This window comes from Odocoileus virginianus, chromosome 4 (assembly GCF_023699985.2).
Source record: "Odocoileus virginianus isolate 20LAN1187 ecotype Illinois chromosome 4, Ovbor_1.2, whole genome shotgun sequence".
Classification (NCBI taxonomy): domain Eukaryota; kingdom Metazoa; phylum Chordata; class Mammalia; order Artiodactyla; family Cervidae; genus Odocoileus; species Odocoileus virginianus.
Genome location: NC_069677.1, coordinates 81,972,585 through 81,993,153, shown reverse-complemented (window position 1 = coordinate 81,993,153; position 20,569 = coordinate 81,972,585). Strand labels below are relative to the sequence as shown.

The 20,569-nt window shown below is 55.6% G+C and overlaps 1 protein-coding gene across 3 annotated transcripts; it reads left to right on the top strand.

Moving 5' to 3' along the window:
* The first annotated feature begins 7,111 nt into the window (after positions 1-7,111).
* On the top strand, positions 7,112-19,742 carry ICOSLG (inducible T cell costimulator ligand). Of its 3 annotated transcripts, none has more exons than XM_070466860.1 (7): positions 7,112-7,309; positions 8,984-9,024; positions 9,934-10,296; positions 11,316-11,597; positions 14,570-14,740; positions 15,657-15,692; positions 16,543-19,742. In XM_070466860.1, the coding sequence occupies exons 3-7, from the start codon at positions 9,957-9,959 to the stop codon at positions 16,551-16,553; spliced, it is 840 nt and encodes a 279-aa protein (XP_070322961.1). In that variant the 5' UTR covers positions 7,112-7,309; positions 8,984-9,024; positions 9,934-9,956; the 3' UTR covers positions 16,554-19,742. The 3 variants fall into 3 exon arrangements, with proteins under 3 accessions (XP_070322961.1, XP_070322960.1, XP_020739258.2); XM_020883599.2 differs by lacking the exon at positions 7,112-7,309 and adding an exon at positions 7,339-7,612; XM_070466859.1 differs by lacking the exons at positions 7,112-7,309; positions 15,657-15,692 and adding an exon at positions 7,337-7,612.
* The last annotated feature ends 827 nt before the right edge of the window (positions 19,743-20,569 follow it).

Sequence of the window (20,569 nt, the reverse complement as noted above, 5' to 3'; positions counted from 1 at the left end):
ATGGATTGTAGCCAGCCAGGCTCCCCTGTCTATGGACTTCTCCAGGCAAGAATACTAGAGCAGGTTGGCATGTACTTCTTCAAGAGATTTTCCCGACCCAGGGGTCAATCCCACGTCTCTTATGTCTCCTGCATTGGCAGGTGGGTTCTTTACCACTAGCACCACTTTATTTATCCTGTAGGACGTGGGGCATGTGTGTAAGACAAGCAGGACGCATGGCTATAAGCCCCCGCTGCACCTGTGTTATTCGTACATGTAGCCGATGCCGTCAAAACTGCCATGTGCCGTGACGGTTAAAACCATCCATCCTGGTGAGAGGCACATGAAACATCCCAAACCTTTGCAAAGCGTGGAGCATCTGCTTGATCAGCAAAGGGAGGACAGGCTGAAGGGAAGGAGTGGAGGCCATGGCCAGGTCCACTCATGGAGCGTGTGACCTCTGTCCTCCTTAACCCAGAGGGACTTGCTTGTGGAGGCAGGGTCCCCATCTGCCTTGGGCTCTGGTGAGGACTTTGCAGTCCAGACACAGCTGGCTCCAAACCACATGTGATAAACCCACAAGGGATCTTTCCAGATTAACCAGAAAACCCCCCAAAGAGACCTAGACTCAGATAAGCACGCAGGTTCCCCTTGTCCTGGGCGTGACCTTGCAACTGGGGGTATGCTTGGGGTCAGCTAGTGCTGATAGTGGCTTGTGGAAGAAAGCTGGGGGGGGGGGTTAAAATTGGACTTCTGAAGGTGTTTTTAAAATATTTTGAAATAGAATGGAAGTTGTGATGGTTAATTTCAGTGTTGACTTGGCTACAGCATCCAGATATTTGTTCAGACATTAACCTGGAGGTTTCTGTGAAAGGATTTCTGGGTTAGGTTGACAAACCGGTGGACTTTGAGTAAAGCAGGTAACCCTTCACAAGGCAGGTGGGTGCTGTGGTCTGAATGTCTGTGACCCAGAATTCACCTGTTGATCCTAACCCAAGTTGGCCTCCAAGGTGATGGTGTTAGGAGGTGGGGCCTTTGAGAGGTAACCCTAAGATGGGATTTGTGAAGTGAAGTTGCTCAGTGATGTACAACTCTTTGAGACCCTATGGACTGCAGCTCACCAGGCTCCTCCATCCATGGGATTTTCCAGGCAAGAAAACTAGAGTGAGTTGCCATTTCCTTCTCCAGGGGATCTTCCTGACCCGGGGATCCAACTCAGGTCTCTTGCATTGCAGGCAGACTCTTCTCAGTCTGAGCTACCAGGGAATTCCCCAAGATGGGGTTAGTGCGCTTACAAAAGAGGCCCCAGGGAGCTTTCTCACCCACCCCTGCCCGTGTGAGGTCACCCGAGAAGTGTGTGACCAGGGAAAGGGCCCGCTCCTGACCCTGCAGGCACCTGATCCACCGCTTCCAGCCCCCAGCACTGTGAGCAGGATGTTTCTACTGTTTGCAAGCTTCCCAGTATGTGGGATTTCACCATAGTGGCCCCATCAGACTGGGACAGGGGGCAACTGCTGAGCCATCAAAGGCCTAACCTCCCCTGAGCAAGAAGGCTGGCTAGCTCACCCTGCAGATTCAGGGTTCATCAGGCCTTCATAATTACAGGAGCCAATTCCTTGAAATCAATTTTCTCTCTCTCTCTCTACACACACGCGCACACACACACCCAGCCCTAGCTGACACATTCTCATCTTCATGCAGACCTTCTCTCCAAGCTGGCAGGAGGACAATCATGGACTCTGATGTCACAGGTCTCCTGTCTAGGGGCTAAAGATTTGCAATGAAACTCAGGTCATGCAGCTCCAGAAAACATCGAGGGCCAGTGGGGACAGGAGCATCGAGCACAGCTGAGACCCCTGGGGAGGCCAAGCTCTGGGTCCAAGCCAGGACAGGTCTGGTGACAGCTGTTTGCCAGCGGGCTGACTCCAGCTGCTTCCACCCATGGCAGCCAGTGCTGAGAAAGCTGATCTGCTGGTGTCTGCTCTCCTTCACCTGCTGCCAGGCAGGGGCCCAGAGCCTCTCAAAGCAGCTTTACCTCTTTGGCTTTTTTTCAAACACCTTGAAATTCTCCAAATATTTAATCTAACTACAGGGCCCTTTGTGATCTCCCCTCGTGGTCAGCTGAACAATGACCCCCAAAAGATGTCCCTGTCCTAAAGCTCAGAACCTGTGAATATCAACTTATATGGCAAAAGGTGACTTGGCCGAGGTGAGGAGGTGGAGACAGGGAGATCAGGCTGAATTATGTGTGATCCCAAAGATCCTAGTCAGGGGAGGCAGAGGAGATCTGACCCCATTCAGAGGACAAGGCCGTGGCCCCGGGGGCAGAGGGAGCTGAAAGCCTAATGGGCCTGAAGCCCCTTGAGGATGGCTATTTAGGGCAACCAGCCCCCAGAACTGGATAGGAGGCTGCATTTCTGTTGTTTTACTCCACTTGGTGGAAGTGGGGTCCTGCTTCCGAGACTGCCCCCAGAGCCTCGGATCAGTCTTGGTTCCTATGCATAGACAACCTTCTGGGGGCTTCTCTCTCCAACTCCTAACTCCCACCCAGATTGCCTGAGAGACAGTCGCAGTGAAGGGGAAGAGAGGAAAACTTTACCTCACCCACAGGAAGCCTCCTAAGGGCTGTTTGTGTGTGTCCATTTGTCTAGAAATCCTCCATGCATAACCCATGTGCGGGTCTTGGTGTGTATGTTCTATGTGTATTCATTCACGATGACCTCACATCAAGGCTATCCCCACCTCACAAACGGCAATTACAGGCACAGCGGGGTTAAGTAACTTGCACTCAGTGGGGTTAAATAACTTGCGCACAGCAGGGTTAAGTAACTTGCCTAACATCACTCTGCTCCTGAGGAGCACTTGCCAGTCTGAGGTTCCTGGGGCTGGTCTTCTGCCCACTCCAGGGGTACCCCTGCCCCACTGCCCTGAGAAGCTTGGATGCCCCCTTCCAACCTGGCTGCAATCCCTACCCTTCTCTGCCTGCTCAACCAACAGCGCGTTCCTTGGGCCTGGGGTCCCCACACTCTGGTGGGCCTAGCAGCACCACTTGATCTTCTGCGGTCTGGCATGGAGGGCAGCCAGAGCATGCCAGAGCCTGGCGCCAGAGCGCAGGCGCCAACTCGAGAGTGTCAGCACCTTGAGAAAGTGTCAGCTCCCTCCTCCGCTGCCCTGGGGCAGTAACCGGGCGGCACTGAAGGGCTCCTCTCCAGACACCGACTGGGCGCCTTCGCTTCCCGGGTCCACGTGAACCAGCACCCTCCAAGGGAGACTTTAACCGAGGGGGGCTCGACCTGGTACTCTCCAACAATCTGAGGTTGCAATGGGGTCCACCGCTCGCGCTCCCGCTCCGGCTCCCTGCGGGTAGAGGCGGCATCCTCCTGGGGAGCCAGGTGGGGGGGAGGAGAACCCAGCCGTCAGCCAATCAGTGCAGCGCAGCCCTCCGCCTGTCCAATCAGACAGAACCTCGGGATTTGCGGGCGGGGCTGGACCCAGGGAAGGTGAGAAGCAGCGCCGCAGACGGTCCCTTGTCTCTCCCTCCTCACCTGTGGGTGATGCTGGGGCTGGCTCTCCGCAAACGCAGTCCTCCTCTGCCAGCTGTTGGGGGAGAGGATCAAAGGCCGATATCATGCCCGCTCCAGCCCCGCTAGGCCTGATGCGATGCTCACTCCCATCATCAAGTGTCCCCGCTAAGTGTGTTCTAGATGCAGCGCTGGTTTCTGGCTCTGGCAATGGGAAGCGTCCTGAGACCCCGTTTCTGATTTGATTCATGCCCATGGCCAGCTCTCCTGGTCAAATCTTACCTTTCCTCCTGGCTCCCATTTCCAGCCCCCTCAGGAAGTCCCCCACCCAAGTTCAGACTGTCTGTGCCCTCACTGGACACCTGATCAGGAGCCCTGACCAGGACTCCTGTCTCTTCTTCACTCCTGACCACAGAAAAGGGAAGGTAAATCCTCCTTGGACTCTTTAAATCCTCCACCCCAGTCTCCCAGCCTGACCTGGGAGGAGTGAAGCCCCTGGGCTTTAGGGCTGCAGGCCTCTCTCCCTGGCCACCTGCAACCCCCACCGTCTCATCCCACCTCCCAGCCCATCTCTTTTACTTCTTTGTCTTGTTTGTTCTTGTCTCCACAGAGGTGATCATTTCCACCAGGCAGAGATCCTCTTATTTTAAGCTTTTATCGTTAGTGCTCACACAGGCCGTGGTAGGTGGGCACTAAACCTTAGTTGCAAGAATGATAGCATGAAGGAGGTGGCTGGGGCCAGGGCAGCCTCCTTGGTTCCCTCTCAACCTTACACCCTCCCTCTCCAACCCCCCTCCAAAGGCAAGCCTCAGCATCCCCATCAGCCAGGGCAGCAGGACACACCCCTCCTGCCTGCTCCACCCAAGACATGACCCTCCAGACCTGAGGCAAGTGCCCAGGATCTCAGGTCCTTCCAGAGATGCCCAGCAGAGAGGGCACCTGTTCTCTCATGGCTCCATCCCCTCACCTCATTGGCACCTACCTGCCCAGTGCCGAAGGGGGTAGGGGGAGCACTGACTTAGCTGGGACTCCCGGAGAGAGGCCAGGTTGACTGGGAGGGGTAGGGAAGGAATAAACAGTGTTTGTCCTTAGCGTGGGGCTCTGGGGCTCCCCCAGTGTTACCAGACCAGAAAACAAGAGCATCAAGTCCCACAGGCTTGGAGGAGCAAAGACTGAACAACTTTCCACAAGTTGGGCTTCTCAGAGCCTTTAATATGTAAATATGCAAATAAGTCTTTAATTCAGACTTAAATTGAAGAAAGTAAGGAAAACCGCTAAACTGTTCAGGTATGACCTAAATCAAATCCCTTACAATTATACAGTGGAAATGACAAATAATTAAAAGGATTAGATCTGCTATATAGAATGCCTGAAGAACTATGGATGGAGGTTCGTAACATTGTACAGGAGTCCAAGATGAAAACCATCCCCAAGAAAGGCAAAAAGGCAAAATGGCTGTCTGAGGAGGCCTTACAAATAGCTGAGAAAAGAAGAGAAGTGAAAGGCAAAGGAGAAAAGGAAAGATATATCCATCTGGATGCAGAGTTCCAAAGAATAGCAAGGAGAGATAAGAAACCCTTTCTAAATGATCAATGCAAAGAAATAGAGGAAAGCAATAGAATGGGAAAGACTAGAGATCTCTTCAAGAAAATCAAAGATAGCAAGGAAACTTTTCATGCCAAGATGAGCTTAATAAAGGACAGAAACGGTATGGACCTAACAGAAGCAGAAGATAATAAGAAGAGGTGGCAAGAATACACAGAAGAACAATACAAGAAAGATTTTAATGACCCAGATAACCACCATCAATCACCTAGAGCCAGACATCCTGGAGTGTGAAGTCAAGTGGGCCTTGGGGAAGCATCACTATGAACAAAGCTAGTGGAGGTGATGGAATTCCAGTTGAGCTATTTCAAATCCTAAAAGATGATGCTGTGAAAGTGCTGCACTCAATATGCCAGCAAATTTGGAAAACTCAGCAATGCTCACAAGACTGGAAAAGGTCAGTTTTCATGCCAACCCAAAGAAAGGCAATGCCAAAGAATGTTCAAACTACCACACAATTGCACTCATCTCACACGCTAGCAAAGTAATCCTAAAAATTCTCTAAGCTAGGCTTCAACAGTACATGAACTGAGAACTTCCAGATGTTCAAGCTGGATTTAGAAAAGGCAGAGGAACCAGAAATCAAATTGCCAACATCCATTGGATCATAGAAAAAGCAAGAGAATTCCAGAAAAACATCTACTTCTGCTTCATTGACTATGCTAAATAAAGCCTTTGACTGTGTAGATCACAAAAAACTGTGGAAAATTCTTCAAGAAATTGGAATACCAGACCACCTTACCTGCCTCCTGAAAAATTTGTATGCAGGTCAAGAAGCAAGAGTTAGAACTGGATGTGGAACAATAAACTGGTTCCAAATTGAGAAAGGAGTATGACAAGGCTGTTTATTGTCACCTGCTTATTTGCCTTCTATGCAGAGTACATCATGTGAAATGCCAGACTGGATAGAGCACAAGTTGGAATCAAGATTGCTGGGGGAGGTATCAATAATCTCAAATATGCAGATGACACCACCTTTATGGCAGAAAGTGAAGAGGAACTAAAGAGCCTCTTGATGAAAGTGAAAGAGGAGAGTGAAAAACCTGGCTGAAAACTCAACATTCAAAAAACTAAGATCATGGCATCAAAACAGTAAGAGACTTTATTTCCTTGGGCTCCAAAATCACTGCAGATGGTGACTGCAGCCATGAAATTAAAAGATGCTTGCTTCTTGGAAGAAAAGCTATGACCAACCTAGACAGCACATTAAAAAGTAGAGACATTACTGTACCAACAAAGGTCTGTCTAGTCAATGCTATGGTTTTTCCAATAGTCATGTATGGATGTGAGAGTTGGACCATAAAGAAAGCTGAGCGCTGAAGAATTGATGCTTTTGAACTCTGGAGTTGAAGAAGACTCTTGAGAATCTCTTGGACAGCAAGTGGATAAAACCAGTCAATTCTAAAGGAAATCAGTCCTGAATATTCATTGGAAGGACTAATGGTGAAGCTGAAGCTCCAATACTTTGACCACCTGATGGGAAGAACTGGCTCATTAGAAAAGACTCTGATGCTGGGAAAGATTGAAAGCAGGAGAAGGGGATGACAAATGAGATGGTTGGATGCCATCACCGACTGGATGGACATGAGTTTGAGCAAGCTCCAGGAGTTGGTGATGGACAGGTAAGCCTGGTGTGCTACAATACATAGGACCGAAAAGGATCGGACAAGACTGAGCGACTGAACTGAACTGAACTGAGTGCTGCGGCAGGTGGCCCAGGATGGAGGAAGGACAGAGGAGCCAGACTGGGGGCTGGGGGCGGGGGGGGGGGGGGGGGGACCTAGGACTGGACTGGAAGATGGAGCCTGCCCCTCTGCCTTCCCGCCTTCCGGCCACTCATTCATTCTTTCCTGAACAGTCATGGAACTCTCAATTCACCTCGCCCTGGAGGAACTGACTGGTTCCCAAGAAGGGGAAGGAGGACAGGAGACTGACACCCAGCCCGCCCCGCCCCGCCAGGCTTTCAGGGCGCAGGGGTGGGGCGGCCGGCGCAGGCGGAAGCCAGGCGCTTGGGGGCGCGGACGTTCTGTGCGACTTTTGGGGACAGCATTTAGCCTCCCTTCAGCCAGGCAAGCGCTCCCGCAGCGGTCTTGGTTGCCCTCCTCCATGGGGCCTTCCCTGTCCTCAACTTGCCGGGCCTGGAGCCCCCGGCCTGCTACCTTCGGGGCCCGACTTCACCCTTGCCTGGGAAGGGCTTAACTTTGGTGAGTCAGTGTCCACGCTTCGGTTCCCACAGCTCCTGGCCGAGGCAGTGGGAGGGGCCAGGGGCGGGGCCAGGCTGATCTCTGCCTGGTGCTCATCCCACGACCCGCTCAGGGCCCAGAGCCTCCGAGGCGCGGCGGGAGCTCGGCTGGTGCTGGCCGGCCGCTCCGAGGGCTCCCGCGGCCCGAGGTCGCCCGTGCTCGGAGTTCTTCCGCCGCCCGAGACCTCCCTCTGGCCGCGGTCTCTAGCGCCCCGAGATCTCCCGGGCGGGCCAAGATCTCCGCCCCCACCATGCGGCCGAGGAGGTGAGTGTGTCCGCGGCCGCGTCCTGTAGGTTCGCGGGACGGAGCGGAGGCGGCGCGGCGCCGGGGAGCTAAGTTCTGTCCGGGGACCGGTCGCCTGACGGGGCAGCGGAGGCGGGGCGGCCTCGGGCAGGGCCGCGGCAGGTGCGGTTACCTGTGGGCGGGAGGGCAGCGAAAGACGGTGGCCTTGCGCGGGTGTGTGCTCGGGCCAGGTCCCCGCCGAGGGAGGAAGAGCGGAGAGCTGAAAAGACGCAGCGACCCACGCTTACTTCCCCCCTTGCCCTCCCCTGTCCCAGCGGTTACCCAGAGGAAAGACGGGCGTGACCGCGCTGTGCCAAAGTCGCTCGCTCATTTCCCTCAATGCGGGCTGGTACCCACCGCCCCCAAAGCCTGGGTTGCCCCCCACTACCCGCCCCCTGCTCCCACCGCCCCCCCCCCCCCTCCACCTTTTGGCCAAAACGCTGCCTTCAGGGAAGTCTTAGGGTAGGCAGCCTGTGCCCTACTTGATGAGCTGGTGCGGTATCCCATCCCCAGGTGTCCCACCACACAACCCAGAAGACCCCCCCCCGCGGGCACCCCCCCCCCCGCCACCGTCCCGTCGGTCCCACCACTTAGTCTCCCTAGTTAGAAATGCAGGTAAAGATTATCCCCTCAAGAAAGGAAAGTAAAAGTACTGAGATGTCACAGCCACCAGTCACCATGCCCCTGAGCAGGTAGCCCTGTGTGTGCTTTCTCCCATCTGACCCAGGGAGCTGTGGGCTGGGGCGGGGCAAGGAGGTGACAGGTGAGGCAGGGGGCACAGCTGGGGTGTGCAGGGTGCAGAGGCTCCCAGACTGAAGGTGCCAGGAGCCTGGGAGTGCTGAGACACATCTGCTGGCCCCCAGGGCTGAGCAGCCCACAGGCTGGGGTGGAGCCACCAGATCTGGTTCCAGATTGACTGTGTTCCTTCAGAAGGTTGTCCTGGGGCTGCTCTGACCTTGCTTGGAGGCAAGCATCTTACATCCTCTCTGTCTCTCAAATCTCAAATGCCAGGAAAGTGTTTTTTTCTGATTTTATACAGTTTCTTGGACCCCATCCATGCGAAGTCACACTCCCCAGGGTCTGGTGACCCATCTCGATAGCCTTTATCACACTCTCAAAATTGCTCTGAGGGGTGTTCTGTTAACACAGAGCTGGTCTCTGGCAGGGGGTTGCCATGCTGGGCAGGGAGGCTACGGCCCTGGCTCCTCTCCCTGAGTTCCTGGCTGCCCCTGGGACCCTGGGTTGATGGGCTGGCTGGTTGTGGATGTATTCCCATTTGGATGATGTGTAACCGGCTCTTGCCTAGTCTGGAAGAAGCGGGACTCACCTGGCTTTCTGGTTGTTTCTTCCCAGTCCTGGACTGCTCCTGCTGCTGCTCTGGGGTCTGCAAGCCGGTAAGTGCAGGAGGCGCTCTTGGGGAGGCTTCCAGCTCTTCACTGCGGAGCAGTAGGACCGGGGGTGGAGGCAGGTGTCAGTGGGGTCCTCGCCACAGGCCTGCCTGCTCTTCCAGGGGTCCTTATGAGAAAGCTGGGCCCCCAAGCCTGGAGTAATGTGTGGGACTGACTGCCACTAAGGGGAGCGCTCCACCAGCCCCCAAGGTTTCATTTTGTTTCATGTTTGGGGCAGGCACTGTACAGTTCCCCCCAAGTGTTTCAGAACCTCCACTTCCCAGAGGAGCCAGGAGCTGGGCTTCCTGTTTCTTGCAGTCTCCGTGCTCCCCAAAGCCACCAGCATCCAGGAGAGCACAAAATGGGGTGCGGCACCCCAGTGGAGACCGAGGCCTTGTCTGGTCTTCCAGCCCACAGAGGAACGGGTCAGGGCACATGGCCACTTTCCCTGCTGGCGTTCCTATGGTTGGAACACCCCGGAGCCTTGCTGGGCTTTCACTGATGGAGCACGAGCAGCATCACAGTGATTTGAGAAGCTAATGCTTTCTTTCAAAATGTCTAGATTTTTTTTTTTTAACTTTTTATTTTGAATTCGTTATAAAAATCCCAAGAAGTAGCAGAAACCGTGAGGAGCAGTCCCGGTGCCCCAGGGCCTGATCCTCCCAAGGCTGGCCTCCCACCTGATCACAGGAAACCAGGCCCAGCCCTGCAGTTCACCGCCAGGGTCCAAATGTTTAAGAAACTTCGGCTTCCTTATGTGCTTCTTATTAACACATTCCCTTCCTACCGACATGAGTCACAATTGGAATTTGAGTCTTGCAACTCAGCAGCTCCCACCCCCGCCCCCCATAGGGTGCCCTCAAAGTTGGGGACCAGGTGCGGAAGATGACTTCTGTTCTCTCTGGGTGGTTGCAGAGAGTCAAGAAGAAGTGCGAGCGATGGTGGGCAGCGACGTCCGGCTCCGCTGCATTCACCCTGAAGAAAACAGCTTCGATTTAAACGACCTTTACGTTTACTGGCAAATCAGCATGGCGGGCAAAGGGAATGCCGACTCCGTGGTGACCTACTACCTGTCCGGAAACGACTCTACCAACCACAGTGACAACCACTACAAGGACCGGGCCCAGCTGTCCTTGGACAGCATGAAGCGGGGCGATTTCTCTCTGCATCTGCGTAACATCACCCCCCAGGACGAGCAGAAGTTCGTCTGCCTGGTGTTTCAGATATCCTTGCAATTAAAAAAGATTTTGGAAGTTACGGTCACGCTGCATGTGGCAGGTAAGACAGAGGAGGCTGCCGAGCTGATTTCATCCCAGCCTTATGTCCCAGAAGAAGTGCCAGTGAGACCCGTTTCCTGTGGCTCTTTCACCTGTGTGTTCCCTTAAAGAAAACCCCGATCCCTCTGTGGTTTGGTGTTTAACTGTGTGTACAGCTGAGGGGAGCAAAGATCATTCAACTCCTGAGACTGTTTTCCAGTATCCGAGGCTGCCTGCTTCCATATGGGAGCTCCCCATCTTGCTGTCTTTGCCTTGAACTCTCCAGCTCAATCCAATCTAGACTCTTTTACATTATTCATTTATTTTATTTTTGGCTGCACTAGATCTTCATCGCTGCATTTGAGCTTTCTGTAGTTGTGGCAAACAGCGTACTCTCTAGATGTGGTGTGCAGCTTCTTATTTTGGTGGCTTCTCCTGTTGTGGAGCACCGGTTCTAGGGCATGTGGGCCAAGTACTTGCAGCTCAATGGTGGGCTCAGTAGTTGAGGCTCCAAGCTCTCGAGCACAGGCTTAGTAGCTGTGGTTCACAGGCTGAGTTACTGTGCAGCATGTGGGATTCTCCCTGATCAGGGATCGAACCTGCGTCTCCTGGAATGGCAGGCAGATTCTTTACCACTGAGTTGCCAAGGAAGCCCCCCAAACTAGGTTTTTTGATGAACCATTGCTGTAAGGCACTAAATGAGGTCAGGAGAGCCAGAAGATGAACGCGTCTTCAGCAGGCTGCTCGGGGCATCATTCAGTGGACATGGGGGATCGGGACTTAAATGAGGCCAGCCCTATTGGGGCAGGAAGTGGGCACCGGTCACTGCTCACCAGACTCAGTAGCCCCCTTATTGACCTGGGGGGTGGCTCTTGTGCAGAACGAAGCCTTGCTGCTGACGAGACCACACTTTGGGTCCTGCCCCTGCTCCAGCATCACAGGCTCAAGGGCTGCCTCCCCCCTGCTCTGGCCCTTGGCATGTGTCCCCCCTTTTCTGACCTTCAGGACCTGGCACCCCTCAGCACATTTCTCTCCCTGCAGCAAACTACAGCATGCCCGTGGTCAGCGGCCCATCCCAGGACGAGGAGCTCACCTTCACATGCACGTCCACCAATGGCTACCCGCGGCCCAATGTGTACTGGATCAACAAGACGGACAACAGCGTGCTGGATGACGCCCTGCACAACAGCACCGTGTCCCTGAACGCGCGGGGCCTGTATGATGTGGTCAGCGTCCTGAGAATCGGGCGAGCCCGCCGTGTCAACGTGGGCTGCTGCATTGAGAACGTGCTGCTGCACCAGAACCTGACGAGCGGCCAGACAGGTGAGGTCCCAGGGGCCCCCACGGGGCTGCATGCTGACCCCACCCCAAGGCCGGGCCGGGAGTGACCGGGCAGGAGACAGAGCCCCTGTGAGCAGACTGGGCAGCGGCGTCAGAGGTGGGGCAGGGAGGGGAGGTGAGAGTGTCACCATGCTGAGGGCAGGATCTGGCTGGTGCTCGGGGTCAGTTTTGGTGACCCATTTCACAGATAGGGGACTGAGGCTCTGAAAATCTCAGAAGCCCCAGAACGAGGCAGCAGCAGCACTGGGATGGAAGCCCCATCCAGCATGGCCCCCTTCCACATTCTTTTTTTTTTTTTTTTTTAAATAAAAAGTTTTATTGGAGAAAAATAGAACCACCACGTACACAGGGAAAAGAGCACAAAAATTCAACTGACACAGAACTGAAAGTCACAACTACCCAATATTGTTTGTGATTATTTTCAATTTCTTAAATGGTTTCCCTCAATTTTTTAAATAGCCTTGCCAATTTTTTTCAGCTGAAATAACATCAAGTTTTCAAAAAATTAAGAGCCTCAGCGAAGGGACCAGCTTTTAAGATAACAAAGGTGACACCAAGAGTCTCCTAATAGGACCAATTGTACCGAAAAATTCCTAAAGCACCTAACTACTGAGTCTGGTAGAACAGTAGCTCAGAGACCATCAGGGATTAGTTAGAACACTGACTCAGACGGTCCAGTATGCAGAGAGGACAAACAAAAAAGCTGCATTTCCCTGCCAGATGAGTCCACGTAAGAAAACCAAGGAGGTGCTAAGAAAATACAGGCAATGGCTGCTCAAAATAATTAAGAAGGCAATCTAAATACCACATATTATTAGACAACAGTGTGTAAAGTGATGCAATTAGAAAACAGGCAACTTAAAAAAAAAATATGGTCACAGGTCTTTGAGAACTCAAGAAAACAATCAATAGCAAACACAAGAGCTGAAAGTCTTCGAAGCTGAGGGTTGAAAGTGAAAGTGAAGTCACTCAGTCGTATCTGACTCTTTGCGACCCCATGAACCGTAGCCCACCAGGCTCCTCCGTCCATGGGATTCTCCAGGCAAGAATACTGGAGTGGGTTGCCATTTCCTTCTCCATCCTTCCACATTCTTTGGACATGTGCCCCCTAAGAAGCAAGAACAACTCCTCCACCAGCGGGTCCGGCTGGGCCCAGCCACCGCACACAGCCCCCCGTGGAAGGGTGAGGGCGGGGGCCTCCTTGGTAGAAGCCATAGGCTCTCTGGGTCTGTGAGTCCCTGTCAGCAGGGTTGAGATGCTGGAGAAGGAGGGCAGGAGCTGGGGATGGGGTCCAAGCCTGCCTGGTACCGAGAAGCACCCTGGCTGCTGGGAGGGTCTGGCCCGGGCATTCTCCTGGAATACGGGTGCAGCCCTGTGACTCAGCAGTCGCGGTCCTCTGGCTGCACCAAAGGCCTCCTCTGACTCTGTGTCCCAGCAGGATAGTCGGAGTCAGGGGAGGGGGTATAGGAGGAGAGCAGGAGGGTCTCCTGGGGTCGTGGTCTCAGCCTGGCTGCTCTGGGGAACACCTGGGAACCCCTGTCCCTCCTCACCGCTTGCCCACACCCTCTGAATCAGCACCTCTGGGCTAACTGGGCGTCAGGATGTGTTGAAAAGCTTCCGGGTAATTCTAAGGCACATGGGGGGCCTTGCCACCGTCTGGGTTTGTAGCTTCTCTAGGTTTGGGGAAACACGGGGCACTTGTCACAAGCTGCCTGGGGAGGGTGTTGCTTGTCTGCCCCTGAGAACCGCTCCCCAGGAGGCACCATGGTGGGACACTGGGACAGGGGGGCTGGTCCGCTCCTGCACTTCCAGCAGATTCAGAGTGGTGCAACCGCCATGGAAAATAGTCTGTTGGTTCCTCAAGAAGCTAAACACAGGATTAGAATGTGACCCAGCAGTTCCAAGAGCTCTGGAAGCGAGACTCAGACAAATACTTGTACGTGAATGTTCACAGGAGCTTATTCACAGTAACCAAAAGGTGGGGACGCCCAAGAGTCCACAGGTGGACGAAGGGGTGAGCACAGAGTGTCCAACCACAAGGTATAGCGTTACTCAGCCACGAAAAGGAGTGAAGCTCTGAGCATGCTACAGCGTGGATAAGCCATGCAAATGATGCTCAGTGGGAGAAGTCACACACAACAGTCCTTATAGCGAATGACTCCACTGATACAAAGTGTCCAGAATAGGTAAACCCAAACAGACAGGAAGTAGATTAGAGTTTGCCGGGGGCTGGGGGAGGGAAGGGCTTCCCAGGTGGTGCAGTGCTAATGCAGCAGACCCAGAAGACTCAGGTTCAACCCCTGGGTCAGGAAGATCCCTTGAAAAAGGAAATGGCAACCCACTCCAGTATTCTTGCCTAGAGAATTTCATGGACAGAGGAGCCTACAGGCTATAGTCCACGGGGTTGCAAAAAGTCAGACACGACTTAGTGACTGAACACGCATGCGGCCCGGGGGAGGGGGTGGGGAGTGACTGCTGGTGGGCAGAGGGTTTCCTTTTGTGGCGTGAAAAGTTCTGGAATCAGATAACAGCTATGGCTTCATGAACTTGTAAATTAGTAAACACCACTGAATGGTTATAAAATGGTTAATTTTATGTTATGTGAATTTCACCATCTTTTTTTTTAAGCCAGCAATTAAGCTAGAAAGAATTAAAGTTTAAAAAGCCAGGAAGATTATGCTTCCCTCCACACCATCCCCAGGTGTGAACCTCTACGAATCACTGGGGTTACAGGTCTCACAGGTGGGCTGAGGAGAAGGGGCATCCCAAGAAGAGATGAAGACTCACCTGAAAGAGGAAACCTTTGTCTCCATCAGCTTTATAGCTTAAAAACAACGAAGTACCTCTAGGAAGTCTTGTTGGATCAGTGCTTCTCTTCGAGCCCAGTCCTTCAGGATGAAAAAACCCCCTTTTCTCCCCATCTATAAGCCCTGCGTGATTTTCCTCTCCTGCAGAAACATTCACGGGAACCAAGGACAGCATCACAGAGGACCCAATCGATGGCAGCCACGGGGGAGAACCTCGGCCGGTTCTTAGCGTCCTTGTCGTGCTGGCCGTGATCGTGGCCCTGGCTCTAGCCATAGGCTGGCTGTGTAGGAGCAGGTGTCCGCCCAGAAGCTACACAGGTATGGGGAAGCCTGTGCTGTGGACAGCGCACGTTTGTGCTGTTGGGGTGTGGGGCCACCTTTCCCAAGATGTTTACAAGCTCCGAGAGGTGTCACTTTCACGGGACATGCAGCTTAACCGTGCTAATGAGTGTGAGCATGGTAGCCGCAGCACCCTCCTGGGTGTGATCTCAGCCTCCGAGATCCTGACACTGCCCGCCCCCGAAGAGAAGGCCAGTCTCCTGGGTTTGGGGGAGGACGGTGGACTCTACTAATGTGGAGGTCAGGTGGAAGGAGCTGCCTTCCAGTCCCTTCAAGGCCTTCTGTCAGTTCTGGCCCACTCAGACAGATACAGAAAGTCTGGGGTTTGACTATGTAAAACAAAGAAGCAGAGCTCACAGTGAGAGCAGGAAAGCCAAGAGTGTGGACCTTGGAAGAACCAGGGGTCAGAGAGAGGGGCTGAGGGCTGGCCTAGGCCCAGCACAGTCTCCCCAGGGCAGCCTGGAGGTGGAGGTTAGCAGACATCCCCGAAGGTCCTATTAAGAGTCAAGACTTGCCGAGACCCCCCGGAGAGCGAGGAAGGGGAGCGTGGCTGGACTCAGGAAATAGCCCATGGTGGGAGGCCCGCCTGACGAGAGGGGTTTCCACCTGCGGCCCTGGGATATCCCTCTGACTGCCAGCTTCCAGCTCCTAGAGATGTCGCCTGGTGCCCTGGAACCCTCATGGCCTCAAGGCCATGAAAGCCCTCAAACCTCTCCAGGTGCTTCCCACATGACCTCCTACAAAGTCTCGTCCTGGGACTCAGGGTGGCCTGAGGATCCCCTCAGGAAGCTGGAGGAGGGTTGAGTCGTGGGCTACTGAGCATGGGGCCCCTGGAGTCTTCAGAGAGGCTTTGCTTCACTACCCCACCCTGAGCATTTATGATTAATTCCCACAGGTGCCCAGGTTGCAAGGCCAGAGCTGGCGCTCACGGGTGAGTTTGCTGGGAGGGAAGGAGAAGCGTGGAGGAAGCTCGGGTCACACAGGCAGGGTGGCTGGGCACTTGGCCCTCTGCACGAGCATAGCTCAATGACCAGGAAATAGGTGCTTCCAGTGCACAGCTGGTGAAATCCCGAGTGGAGGCCTTCCCTCCTGGCATGCTGCCCTGCCCTCTGCTGACTCTGGGATTTTCCAAATGTCCGCAGAAGCAGAGAGCCTGGAGCATGATGCCCACCCCCACACACCCTGTCTCCATTCCCCTGATCTCCCTCCATCACAGCCCTCGGGGAGGGGCTCTCGGCAAGTCCTGACCCTTTGTGCAGATGAACACCTCACAGTTCCCATGCAAACGTCACATGATTCCCTCCCTACTTTGGGAAAGTATCGCACACGGGGCCTTTGGTTTCGGTTTCCCACTGGCAGATGCCTTGGGCTGCCAGGGCCTTTGGGGTCCCGCCAGCCGGCTCCATGCCTGAAGCCAGTGTCCTCACCTCTCTGAACCCCATTCCCCCCCACCGCCCTTGAGAAGGGTTGTCAGGGGAGGGTGACCACGACCCACACGACGTGCCTGCCCACCTGTTTACCCAGGTGATTCCCGGCCCGCGGCTGCCTGGTGCCGCAGCAGATTCACTCCCGAGGCCTGTCCCCGAGGCCCATCCTGGAGGATGAGGGACACAGCTTGCTAAGGAATCCGGGTCCGCAGACCTGAGAGTCTGGTGTGCACTGCCTACAGGCATTCTCAACCCTGTTTTCACTGTGCTGGGCCCTGAGAAGACCAGTCTCTGCCACCGAAATGAGAATGAGTGGACTCCATGCTCACGCCCTCTCCCCTCTTTCCTTCCAAGAGCACGTGTGATGAGGGACCGCCCCACCCCAGGACGAGAGCTCCCAGGAGATGCCTAGCTGGGATGTCAGATGGCAGCTTGAGAACTGACTCGGACAGGCCGGGCAGAGGGGACCATCTGCGCCAGAAGCTTGGAGCTGCATGGACACTGGCCTCCTGGCATCGGGGGGACATGAAAGGCACTCCTGGAAGGACCACACTGATCCCGGGAGCATGTGCCAGCTGCTGACCCGATTCCAATGAACCTTTCAAAAGTTTGGCATGGTGGCTCCCCGGGGTTACACATGCCCCCAAGTAGGTGGGCCCCCCACCTTTGCTGCCAAACACAGAATAAGAGAAGGGCTGTGACAGCCCCTTCCTGCCACCAGCCTTGGACCCGACTTGCTGTGGGATGAACTCCTGAGGCTGGAGGAAGAATGTCTGGTTCAGGAAGAGGTGTGCGGGTGCCCTCTGTTCCGGATGACCCGTGCTGGGCAGTGGTCGCTCCAGGTGCAGCGGCCACTCTCTGGGTCTGCGTGTGAGGCTCCCAGCCCACCCCCAGCCCAATGGCCCCGTATCTGTGTGCGTGTCCTGAAGCACAAAACAGGAAACACTGGAAACCCGAATTCACGTCTCTACAGGATGCTCACTGGGAGGAAAACCTGACCTCCTTTGTTTTGTTCAGAAGCTAGGTTTCCCTCCTCAAAAGCACGTGGAATTTTAGAAGCTCTGTGCTGGGCGGAGCAGCTGGACACGGCAGCCCAGGGCTTGGACTCTGCTGCAGGGGACACTTGGGCAGATCTGGGATAAGCATTTCCGGTGAACACCAATGTGGACAGGTGACCATCATGGTCCTTCACAGTGGGGCCACGAGTGGACAGAGGGTGACCTCCCGGCCACAGCAGCTTTTCTTCAAACACAGCAGATTCCCTCAAATCTCGCTGGGCAGCCCCTGCCGGCCCCACACCATTGCCTGTGCCCCCACCTGCCTCCCCTGAGGACCTGCAGGGTCATGACAGCAAGTTGCCTCACCCAGGGGGTCCCCCAGCCCACCAGGCCTGCTGGGCGGCCTGATGCCCTGCCCCCACCCAGGTGGTTTCCACGTTAATTCCGGGATTGCATCCAGCAGTTCAGTGTTCCCAGCAGGTTCTGTGATGGAGTCTGCCAGATCGCCTGGGTGGGCGCCACCTCCCCCCCACCACAAGAAGTGGGCCTGTCGCCCTGTGATTATTCAGCACCCACGGGCATGTGAGACCTGCGCCTCACAGACCCAGACTCGCAGCAAACTCAACAAGGCGGCTTGGGGTGGATCCTGAGCCAACAGTGTTTCAAGGATCCTGCGTGTGTTTGTACCAAAAGCCCTCACATGGCCTGTATATGACTGTGATGTGGGATCCACACAGACTTTTAATATGAAAGCATTAGAAGACATGTGTGGTTCCTCAGAGAATGACAGAAAGGTGACTCATGACATCTCGAGCAAGAAGCCCAAGTGGCAGGCGGGGGTGGGCAGGTGGGAGCAGCCAAGTGGATACGGGCAGGTGGGCGTGGCCCGTCCACAGTGACTGTGCTGTGATGCCAGGACAGGTACCCAGGAGGGCTGTTCCACCACCCTGCCGGAGGCCCGGGGCCTGCAGACCCTGAGCAGCCCCTGGTGGGGGGGTGGGGTGGGGGTGGTGTCTCAGCAGCTGCAGGGGGACCGAGTCTGGTTCCAGCTTTCCAGCCAGAAGTAATTTCCTTCTTGGGGAAGCGGCAGGGCTGGCCCTCCGGCTCGGGCCCCCTTGACGCCCTGGCCCGGGAGACTTGCTTGTGAGCTTTGCCTTGGCCCTGGCCTTCCCGAAGCTGAGGACACGCCCTCCAGGCTCCGTGCCAGAGTTGTTATCTTCCTGCTGGACCTCTTCCAGACCTCTGGGGCTACAGCGGTGCCCGCTCTGTCCAGCTCACACAGGTCACCCCCGGCCAGTTCACCCTGGGCCTTTGCTTGCGTCTCATGCTGTGTTATGGATAGCATGTGAGTGCCGAGTTTTGACATTTTTGGAAGCCTGGTTCCAGAGAATATAAGCTATTGGCATGCCTGGGTTCAGTCACTTTGGTGACAGTCCGCTTGGTCAGTCCTGATTGTGGTGGGGGACCCGGCCCCTGTCCCTCCAGAGTGGCCCCATCTCCTGGGGGACATGGATCAGTGTGGAGGCATTTGGTCACCCTTGGGGCTTCCTACTGACAGTGGGACACTTCTAAATGTCCCACACAGATGGGGTCCTGCCCAGAGGTCAGTAGCCAAGATTGAGGATCCCCGTGTCACCTTTCCCTGGAAGGCAGGACAGCAGAGCTGCTGTCGGGGTCCCCACCTGCACTGGGTCCAGGAGAGGTGACTGACGGTTCACCGGGGAACATTCCAAGTCAGGGGCTGGGCGAGAGTCCAGGGTGCTGGCGTTGCCGTGGGTGGAGGCCACAGGCTGCAGGAGTCTGGTCTCTGGGAGCCTGTGGCCCCTGCCCCCTCTGCCCTGCACACAGTGGGTGCGCAGTGAACACCTGTCACGGAGGTAGAGCCCGCTGGCAGGGGGAGGCTCATCGAGAGGGCAGGAGGCAGAAGGGAAGCCGCGTCACCAGCACGCCCCAGTTTCCCTTCCCAGGAGGCAGGCAGCTAGAGCCTGGTTCTGCCTCCCCGGGCCCGGCAGCTCGGACGCTCCCCGTGACTGCAGCCTGCACTCTGGGGAGGGCAGCTGGGGCACTGGAGACCGTCAGGAGAGGGCCGCCCTGCTCTGCCAGTGCCCGTGAGGCCCTGGTGCTGTGATGCTGGTCCCTGGTTGGGCCGGAAGCTGGCAGGCGGCTCAGGACAGTGCCTGGGCCAAGCAGGCATATCCTGTCTGCATCTCCTTCCAAGCCCCAGCTTCTCAGAAAGAGGTCGTTTCCAATCAGAAGGCACTGACCTGGGACCATTCTGTTCTTGGTGACTGATTCCCCATCCCCACACTGGCCCAGCCAGCCCAAAGATGGTCTGAGGCTGGAGGGGGCAGTCTTACCCCCCAGCGTGGCCAGCCCTGTGTTCCCACCCTCATCAGGCCCACCAGCCACCGCTAACCACGTCTGCTACATTCCTGAATGTTCTCCAGCCTTGACTCAGCACCCGCCCCACCACAGTCCCCAGCTGCCCAGGGCTCCTTCCTGACTCCTGAGTCCCATGGGGAGCATTGCTAGTAAACATGTCATATTTTCCTTGAATCTGTGTTGATCCTGCCGTCATCAGGGAGAAGTGAGAAGCTGGGCTTTCGTCACAGGGGCAGCGTAGGGCAGCTCCAGTGGGGTGAGGGTGTGGGGAAGGCTGGACCTTGTCCAGGATCTTTAATGTCAGGAATTCAGGGGCTTGTCCCAGTGCCCCCCAGGCTCAGCCTGAGCTCTGGGGAGGGGGTTTCTGCCACTTCCGCTGTTGGGAGGGCATAGTGCACACTTCCTGGGGGCTGGGGGGGTGGGGGCCCTGGCCAGAGCCCCCCCGCCACCCCGTGTCAGGAACAGAACCACAGCCATACCACCTTCAAAGTCGCCTAAGGACCCAGATAGGTCTGGGTCTTGGGGGTGTGACCCCAGGGCAGGAACTGGTCAGCTCCTCCCCTCCCCTGCCTCCCCCCCTCCTTACGTGCTCCTGTCCCCATGCCCTCACAGTGTCCTGGGGCCTGAGCTCACCCCGCCCCGCCCCCCGAGGCTGCTGGGGGTGGGCCAACCAGGAGGGGGTGGGTCACTGCCACCCCAGGGCCCAGGCAGAGGGCTGTGATCAGAGAGGCAGGGGAGGACGCGGGGCACAGCTGGTCCACAGACAGCGCGGCTGGGCACGTGTGGTTCAGGTACCCCGTGCATTTCTCCATGGGCTCCCGGCAGATCCAGGGCAGGACCCCTCACCCGAACCCAGAAAGTGACACCATGATTTGGCTAAAATGCAGCCTGAGAGGGCTGCTGCGACAGGCAGGACCTCTGTGCAGGATCTGCCTCCTCTGGGGGGAGGGTGGCGGGACTCACCCACGCTGTGAGTCAATGAGCTCCCGGGAGGGGCTCCG